General features: G+C 41.3%; 1 protein-coding gene across 2 annotated transcripts in view; it reads left to right on the top strand.

Annotated features, from left to right (window-relative positions):
- Window positions 1–10103, top strand: part of gsk3ba (glycogen synthase kinase 3 beta, genome duplicate a) — a 30410-nt gene that overhangs the window by 4681 nt on the left and 15626 nt on the right. For both annotated transcript variants that reach the window (XM_034884621.1, XM_034884622.1), the window contains exon 2: window positions 3589–3782. In XM_034884621.1, coding sequence (XP_034740512.1) covers window positions 3589–3782 — 194 coding nt within the window. The remainder of the gene's footprint in view (window positions 1–3588; window positions 3783–10103) is intronic.

The raw sequence follows: 10103 nt of genomic DNA, 5'->3' as shown, positions 1-10103 counted from the left end.
CAAACGCTGATTTTTGTGGTGAGGACGTAGAAGAGGTTTTCTTCTGATGACTCTTCCATGAAGACCATATTTGTACAATTATTTCTTTATAGTGGAATGGTGTACCACAACTCCAGTGTCTGCCAGGTCTTTCTAGGTGGCTCGTCCAATCAAACGTGGGTTTGGACTTGCTTTTCTTACACTCCTACGAGTTATTCTGTCTGATATTTTTCTTGGTCTTCCAGATCTTGATTTAACTTCCACTGTTCCTGATGACTGCCATTTCTTAATTACATTCCAAACAGAGGATATTGGCATTTGAAAACGCTTTGCCATCTTCTTATAGCCTTCTCCTGCTTTGTGAGCATAGTCTATTTTCAGTTTCAGTTTTCTAGACAACTGCTTAGAAGAAGCCATGGTGCTGATTGTTGGGGCAAGGTCAGATGAGTCTGGGCATTTAAAACCATAAGATTGAAGATTGAAATCACCTGATTTTTCAGACAATGATTGAGAACAATCCATGACACTGTCAGGTCTCAGCTTTCCAAAGGGGGCGGTGCATGCTAGAAACTCTGCAGGGTGCCCAAACTTTTGCAGACGCCATTTTTTTTGTTTTCTGTTATTTTGAAAGTGTAAATGATGGAAATAAAATCTAACTTTTTGGGACATATTATCCATATCCAATGAAGGTCAATAAAATATCGAGCTTGTAAAATAGTGTGCAGTAATTTCAAAGCCTGTGGTTGTATATCACTGCAAACCTGTGAAAAAATGCTGCACGTAAAATTCACGTTTGTGCAAGTGTAGAAAATATATGCTGTGGTAGTGTGTCAAAACATTTTATGTCAGTCAGGAAAATACACAAACTTTTGACTCCCAATTGTCTAAATTGTGTCTACCAATAATTGTGTTGATAAGTTAGCAGTAAATGTTTTGTGTCCTCTACTTAGCCCTGGATCATACTGCTAGGATCTTTTGATACATTTTGGTCCCACGTGTCTTGCAACTGCTCAACAGTGATGTTTTTCTGGCCCCACCACATGTTGTGGCCTGAGCTAGTCTGGTGACTTGACTTGACTATTGATGCCTCTGACTGAAAGTTGCAGCAGCTGTCTCTCTTGTGTCACCTTTGTAGTTAAGTGATACCTCATATGTACGGGAAATCCTGCACTGTGATTTGTCACGCTAATTATTTTCTCACGGCAGGCTAATTGACAAAGTAATTATGGCAATGCTGCAAGCCCATGTTTCAAGGTGTTGCTTTTCTCTGTAGAGGCTGTGATTCACATTGTGTGGGGCTAACAGACATTTTCAACGCTTCACTAGGGATAATTCAGTTGAATGAAAAGGTGCTTTTAGCTTGAAACAAGTGAAATAAAAATTTAAAAATCTTCATCATCATTGATTGTTTTTTACCAGTATATCCTAATGGAGGGAAATCAGTGTGAAGATTGATAGTTCAAGATGTTAAGGCTATGCCAGTTTAGTGTTGAAAGCTCATGCTTCACACAGACTTCCAATCAGACTTTCTTGAAATGCAAATCATTCAATTGCAATCTGATTGCTTGGTTATTCTGATCTGCACCAGTGTAACATCTCACTGTGAACTGTGCGTGTTTCTCACGGTTTGAGGAAGTGCAGAGGCGTCATAGAAATGGTCCTGCTGGAATATGTAGGCAGTCATGTTTCTCTCGCTCGCTCTCTCTCTCTGGAATGTCTATTTCTGTCATTACAGAATCATTCTTCAGTTTCTCTTTCTAGACTCGATCCTGTTGGTTCCTCAGACCTTTCTAGACTCCCTTCCCCTACTGTTTGATCATAATCACATCTTCAGTAATTGGACCACTCACTGGTCACACAGTGGTAAAGGTATTGCTGTCTTGGTCAAAACGTTGACTTTCTGGTGTTCAAATACTTTAAGCCATGTAGGTTTAGTTAACCCAATCACTTTGTTAATGCAAAACTCACACATAGACACAAAGGCTTTGTTAAGGCAAAAACTCACAGACTAAAAAAAACTCTCACGTAGACTAACTGGTACTGCAAGAAGTCAGCATTAGATGGTTACATCCTTCTCATATGGACAGGACGCTGTGACCTACACGTGTCCTCAAGTGTCCTGCTGCCACTGTATGCCGTACAAAGTTTCTGTTAAATAAAACCATACTGTAGAACCGTCACTGTTATTATGCAGCACTAATCCACCCATCGATTTGGTTCAGTACTCACTGTTGACAAATGGGTTCATTCAAATCTAAATTTAGATACATTTCACAAAGACCTTTTAATTACTTAAGGTGTGTAGGTGTTTGAGCTCATACACAACCTTTTTCTGCTACAGCTTGTGTGAAAGAGAAATGCTAATAAGACTAATATGTCGATTGAAAGGGTTGACCCGGTGTTACGGTCGGCTTTAGTCGCATAGGTTGTGCAAAAGTTTTTGCGTTTTAATTTGAGAGCCTGTCAAGGGATTAAAATAAAGAGACAGGCTCACGACACACAATCTTGCCAGTTGGTCTTTTAACTGCCAGCTAATGTGAATTTTGCTCCTTGACACTTCGGTGAGGAGGAGGGGGAGGGAGCCCCTTTTAAACAGGAAAGGCCTCCACGTCGAGATCTCAGGGTAGCAGAGCCAGCTCCTGACTGACTGGAGAGAAGGCATAAAGTGGAAGAGGGGCATGTGAAAGCAGATTCCGATCTATAGTGCATTAGCATCAGATTCACAGTCTTATTAGCTTATGACTTTCCACTGTTATTAATCTTGGGAATTGCATTGGTCTGTCTGTACACAGTGGTCGGTGAATCTGTCCAAGACAATGAGTCTCATGGCAGTAGTCTCAGAAAGCTCGCCCTGCTGTATGCTGATATTTGATGCATTGATTTGGATAAAAGGAACTATACTTCCTGGTAAATAAAAATAATGATCTGTAGCATTTAAACAGGCAATGCAGCTGGCGGAATTCAAGTGTCTTTCTCTCTGTAGCGGGTAAGATAGCAGTCGCACACTTGATTGTTTCCTCTAGATAATTGCTCTTTAATGTCCTACTACTCAAAGTAGACCTAAACACTGCAAAGAAATTCCACGTTCACTTATAGAGACGAGCTTTGAAGCTTGCAGGCTCAGTTTGCGCTTTGCCATGATTCAGTCAGCGCGGAGCTGATCGGTACTACCACAGCTGTTGACCACAAGAAAGTACTGCTGGAACAAATGGGGGTTAAACTGGCTGTGGCTAAAGAAGGACACTGTATTGTTTGGTGTGTAAGCAGGCATTCAAACCTGCAACCTAACAACAAAAAGGCTTCTCTCACAAGGAGGCTATTGAGCCTTTGGATGCTTTAAAAGACAGATGATGAATTGGTTGATGAACTGCTTTTAATAGTATAGTAAATGTAATGTCGTTGGGGTTTGGAGTGTATGGTGGGACACTACAAACTATTTAAAAATGTCACCTTGGTTTTATTCTATTATTGGGCATTGGTAATGCTTTACTGTACCTTAATCTATCATATTTCTAATGTCAGATTGCTCTTGCTTTCTCTACCGCACCTGAATTTGTGCATATCGCTACTTTGTTTTGAGCATCTGCATTTCTCTATGTCTCTCTTTAGGGGATAAAGATGGAGGCAAGGTAACTACAGTTGTAGCCACCCCAGGCCAAGGCCCCGACCGGCCACAGGAAGTGAGCTACACGGACACTAAGGTCATCGGCAACGGCTCGTTCGGCGTTGTCTATCAGGCTAAACTCTGCGACTCCGGAGAGATGGTGGCCATCAAAAAGGTCCTGCAAGACAAGAGGTTTAAGGTAAAACATGCACACACAAATACAACGCATTTTACAGCTTCCTCAACTCTCTCGCTTAACAACTAAAAGCAAGACCCAAGAGGACAGAGAAAAGCAGCATGTATAACTGATTAAGCACTCATACTCTGTAATTAATGAATGTGACTGTGAAAGAGGCGCAAATGGAGTGATCTTTCACAAGAACAGAGAAATCAGTGAAGCCGCCAACTAAGAAAAACCAAAGGCCAAACTATGTTTTTTTTCTGTTGACACATAATGAGTGTATTTTCTTGAAGGAAGTGTGTGTATTGTAGTGGTGGTAGGGGTCTTTTCTCCCACAAAACAAACTTGAACCCAGTTACACTCATCTGTCAAGTTTAGTTCAGTTGCCAACGTGAAAACATCATATTTCCTTCATTCCAAAATTAAATGATTTGTTAAATAATGTTAAGATAAAAACTTATTTCACCGGTTATGTCCAGGGTGGCATTGATCCCCTTTATACACGCAACACACAAGTTTGTTGTGTCTGTATCGCACATTCCCTGTGCTTTTAACAGAAAAAGGCCCAGCATTTACTGCCAAAGTGCACAGTTAAGATGATGCAATACATCAATGTGTGACTATAATGTTTTCCAAATGTGCGGTAAAAGACATACACACCTTTACTCTGTTCTTTGAAGGATTTAGGCTCAAAGCATCTTGTAATTATAATCGAAAAGATTAGAAATTGGTAAGAGTACCCTTAGTGACAGTTTACAGTTGACAGTTTGAGAAGTAGGTGATTTTTGGCATTGTTTATTTCTAAAGAAACAAAAAAATACATCAAAGGCTCCATTACCTTGTATCTCACGTTATGGCTCTGTAGCAGACGTTTTTGTAAAAATAGGCAAGAGGCCGATTGTGTCATAACAATGCGATTTGCTGTTGCATAGTTGACAAATCAACGTGATGTCAGCAGAAGCTTGCAGACAGTTTGGACTTACATCAACTGTTAGGTTTAATTACTAACGTTGAGTAGCATGTTAGTTAGCAGTAATTAGCCTGTGTCTTTGTTATCTCCTTACGTATGCATACCTATGCTCTCTGTCTGTGCTGATTGGGAATGATTGGAATTTCTCTTGCCACAGTTAACAGAAAACTTACAACCTTTAGACATGTTGCCCACGTCACATCTATGTCGTCAAGCTCAGTTGGAAGCTGCGGAGTAACGCTTAGCCATCACCGGAAAAGTGCTTCTCTTTTCCTTCACTGGTCTACGTCCAGATCAGTTGCCCCATTTCTCTAACTGTCTTTGAATCTATTCCACAGGCGGCTCAGAAAGCTCTATTGTCCATAAAGTTAAAAAAAACACACTCATTCGTTCAGCTGAAGCTTCTGACCCCACCCTTTGGTTACGACCAATTCATTCATTCATTCATTCATTCATCCATTCATTCATAAAAGGCAGGACAAGCGTAGGTGTCTCCCAGACGGCCAACCTTCCAGCTCCATCCCCCTGTGAGGGTCACTGGAGTTTTGTCAAAGTTGAGTCAGATGTGTTTATCTGTTGCGTTTTAGCATGTTGGGCTAATTACTACAGCAGCTCAGTGCCCCTGATTTAACCTTTTTGGGGCATCAACACAGTTCTTTTAGTAGGTGCTAGTCTTTCGCTATTCAAAACCAGACAAGATAAAGTTTGTTTCATAATGGTGTGTGGGTCGGAGGGGGACACACGCACTTTGTGACTGTGTGCTGGCCACGATGAAGTCATATCCCGCTCTTCCTGTTAGCCTGTGGTTAACATGAAACGCTAGCTGGTTGCGTCTTTAAACAGTGGTCAGCTGTGATCAAACACGTTGGTTTCTTCTTTTGGCTTTCTGTCATCTCCTACATGGACGGCCTGTCCTTCCTTGTGAACAGCTTGTCCCGAAAATGAAGCAAATGAGTGCTAAGACTCCTCACATGACTGCTAAGTGCATGCCAATAAGTGTGTTTTGTGTGTTTTACTATTCCTTCTCCTCTTCCACAATCTTTTCTCTACACTTCGGTCTGATTTAAGTGTTAATGTGTGAAGTGAGCGGAATTTTTAGTCTAGTGTATGCTTTATTTTCTCTCACTATCCCACGAACACACACACACACACACACACACACACACACACACACACGAGTCAAACAGGGTAATCATGTGAATAGGCTCTGTGTTAGGATGTAGCTCATGACGATTGTGTGAGACATTAGACCCTTTTGAGATGAACTGCGTCTCGCCTGTAAAGTGGACTAGAGCAGGCGGCAGCAGCCGGGGGCGGGGACAAAAATCTGCGGTAAAGTCGGACAGTTTCCAGCCGATTCTAGCCATTGACAGTTAGCAGCCTTCATGCTGAATAGGAAGTGAAATAACCCCTGTTGTCCGATTTGGATTTAATAAAATGTTATCAGACACATACATCATATGTATGTGTTCTGGACAGAATGAGCCTAAGTTAGCAGGTAAAATCAATCCAATTCAAAATCAATAAAAAGTTTATACAAAATGTTATCATGTTGAGTTGATTGTGAACCAATCAGCTGAGAGGCCGGCGTTTACCAGCATACTCTGGGCCAGCCTGCGTCTTGCAGTCAGCGAAAAGCAACTGCGCTGCCTGCATCTCAGAGCTGTGGCTGCAATGATCTCATGCCCATTATCGTTGCCCACGTGTGCATGGCGTCAGAGCAAGTCGGGATCAAGTCAGACACAAATCTAACCGGCGTACAACGGGCCGCGAACGCCGGTGATCGATTCTGCACAGACCTGGCTCTGGTGGGCTTACAATCCGCTCCTGGTGCATTATGGGATAGGTCCTTCTCTACTCCCATCAGAGAGATCACATATCATCCTGTTGGAAAATGTGGGCTCACATTAGAACCATCACTCACTCACATGCACACAGAGTGAGAGCATGTCTGCAGGTAGTGGGTCTTGCACAACTCTGTAAATGGCAAGTCTGGTGATTTTCTTTATTTTTTTTTCTTATTCAACAATACAATGTGTCAACAAATGCAATGAAAAGACCAAAACCATCAATTTACCGGACTAATGGTAGTGTCTGTGCAGTCAAAGCCTGATAAAGTGTACTACCCTGTATCATATTGTTCTCCAAAATGTATTAAAAACACTTTTGAGAGGCACCCTGGTGGCTTGCTTGGTGCAGTGTGCTCCCCATGTACCGGGGCTCATTTCTTACCACATCGGCCAGGGTTCAAATCCAACCTGTGGCCCTTTGCTGTGTGTCTATCCCTTCTCTCCCCACTTTCCTGTCCTATCCATCAAAGGCCAAAATGCCCAAAAATAATCTTAAACAACACTTTTGAGCCACATTGTTTCAGTGGGTGACGTGACATTACAATAAAGTCGGACACAATCCCACATACACCATCCTGTTATTGTAAACACTGTAGATCCAGATGTGTGTTAGCTACATATAGTTCCCAATACATTTACAGTTTGAGTTACTTTGGCGAAAAACTACACTTTGGTTGTTAAGGATTTCACTTTAAAATTAAATTATGCATTTGGGAGCATGCATTTTAAAGATTTGTCATAAGTAGGAGCAAACCGGCTAGAGACTGCTCATAGACAAGACAGGTCAGGGAAATCAAAGTGTTTAGAGACGGACTAAAGGCCTGGACGGAAATCATTAAATTCCAATGAAGCCACTTGACCGTACTGATTTTAAAGCTATATCATAAGCTGGGTCATCCTTTAGAGTATTAACTGCTTAACAAAAGAGACTCTTGAATAACTTGTGTGAACGTATTTTCCTTTTAGCGACTGAGCTAACAAACATGCTAACTGACATTTAGAAAATTAGCAAGCTTGGAGAGCTTTGTCCTGTCTCCAACAACTCTTTACTGAATTAAATAATGTACAACCCTGAGAACAAAAGGCCAGAGGTGAGTAAACGTCTAGTTCAGAGGAAATGTAAAGAAACTCATGACTAATGCTAGCTTGTTACTGGCAGGCTCGCGTGTTAGTTGTTAGCTCGCCAGCTACAGTAGTTCACCAACTATCTTTGAGAGCAGTCACTTAATTACCAAGCCACTGGAGATCCACATATTTTGTGTTTTTTCTTGGAGTGACCAGGGCTTTGTACATTGTTGGTTTAGTGTTTTCTGGTATTTTAGAAAATAAGAAAAATATAGAATAATACTGGCCTTATCCTTAAAGTTTGATCCACTGTCTACAGTCAATATCATCCATAAGCTGTTACCAAAGCAGAACAGTTAAACAGTGTGTGAGTGGTATGTTATTCCTCTATGTTCTTAACCTTTTTAGAAACTGGATGTTGTTTTGTCTGATATACACTTACACCATGAAGGTGTAGCACTCCTAGCAGCCTGCAATTGAGGTATTCTTTCTTTCTCTTTTTCTTTCCATCTGTCTCTCTCTGCCTCTGCTGGCAGGGCTGCTGACACACTGGATGATGACAGGTCAGCAGGAATGACTGCAGTATAACTGGAGCTGGGCAGGGCTATACTGAACAGCCTGTCTGCTGCTCCTCCTCCATATGGTACCATCTTTATCACACATAACACACACACACACACACACACACACAGGCACACCCTTAAACACTCCCACTGAGCCACTGCAAGAAGATGAGGGCGTTGCCTGCAGTGCACAATGCTTTCGATGGCTAGTCTGTGACACACGTGTGCGTGTGTGCGCGTGTGCGTGTGCGTGCGCGCGTGTGCGTGCGCGCGTGGTGAAAATGCATGGGCAGGACTGTGGGAACCATCTGCCTGTAACTGAATTAGGCTGGGTTGATTGTCTATACGAGGCAATTGAGCTAAAGGACGCTGCTGCCGACACGATGGATGAGGTCTTGCTTGGTGGACAGATGACTCACCCTGCTCTGTTAAAATGAATGAGAGGGGATTGAGTCCTCACAAAGTGGGAGCAAAGTGTGGAAGGACAGCAGCATATCTTCATTTGCGAGCTAACATGGCCTTGACCCATATAATGGGGGATCTCCTTAGTCACCCAATCAGTCAATCAAATAATGTAGTCATTTTTAAAGATAAATACAACAAATTTACTTCTCAAATGTGAATATTTGCTAGATTTCTTTATCTTTTATCTGTTGGTCAGAAGGAAACAGGCATTTTAAAGAAGTCACCTTGGACTCCACTATATATTTTTTTCTTTCTTTTTTTTTTTTTAGAACATTTAATTGATTTTGGGCTGCAACTTTTCTATTTATTTTCTGATTATTTTGTCGATTTGAAAGCTCCAGGGTGGTCTCTTCAACATACTTTTTTTCTAAAGTTAAAGATATTTAGTTTACTATCAAATAGATATCGCCAAGAAATTTTACACAATTTAAAGGCTAGAAATAGAGATTTTTTGGCATTTAATGGTTGAAAAATGACCAATACAATGAGTCAATTATCAAAATAGTCAAGCATTCAATCATTCCAGCTTTATAATAGTCATAGTAATCATTAATGAAAATAACTTGATTGTAGCACCACATAGCCTTACACATTCTACAAATGTTTTACTCTTAGACCCAAAGCTAAAAACGGTGGTCCAGATGAGCTGCTGATGTCAAATCATGATTAGTATTTTCCACGTCCTGTACAAGTACAAGATATTAGAAGTAATTGTCTAAAAGTACTATTATTAATTTTTAGTTTTTACATTTTCCTAATGACCTTTTCACTCTTAAAAGATCGGGGGGGTCATTGGTCAATTACCTTAATGGCTTCTCATTCAGTTATGTGTTCAGTCAGTCATGGCAGCTCATGAGCTGGTCTCCTTTTACACAAGGTCCTGTGTTGAACCCATGTTAACCAGTACAGGGTTGACCTAGTTTCTATTATTTTACACAAAGCCTTACGCCTGTGAATGAGCTGGTCGCCGCGGGTCGTTCTTTAATCTTTGACGTTTCCATCCATGGCTCCTTCTGTTCGCATATAAAAGTGTTCTTGAGCAAGACACTGAACCAAAAGTTGCTCCTGTTGGCAGGCCAGCGCCTTGCATGTTGGCTCCGCCACCATCGGTGTATGAATGTGTGTGTGTGTGTGTGTGTGTGTATGTGTGAATTAGAGGAAATTTGGAAAGCGCTACATATATGCAGTCTGACTGTGGACCTAGACCTAGACTACTGGTTAGTCACTCACACTTGTCAGTTGGATTTACTCAATAAATGTAGGCTTGTAAGCTGATTACATTCTTGTTATATATATTTCCCACTTCATTGAGTTTCTACCTGTAAACACTTTGATGTGGACAGAGAAGGTGTTGTGAATTCCTCATGTTACAGAGACTGTGTAGTTAAAGTTACGTTAGTTACGGCTACGTTCATTACGTACGTTA

The sequence above is a fragment of the Etheostoma cragini genome, chromosome 11 (genome assembly GCF_013103735.1).
Source record: "Etheostoma cragini isolate CJK2018 chromosome 11, CSU_Ecrag_1.0, whole genome shotgun sequence".
Classification (NCBI taxonomy): Eukaryota; Metazoa; Chordata; class Actinopteri; order Perciformes; family Percidae; genus Etheostoma; species Etheostoma cragini.
This window is presented reverse-complemented; position numbering and strand designations above follow the sequence as displayed.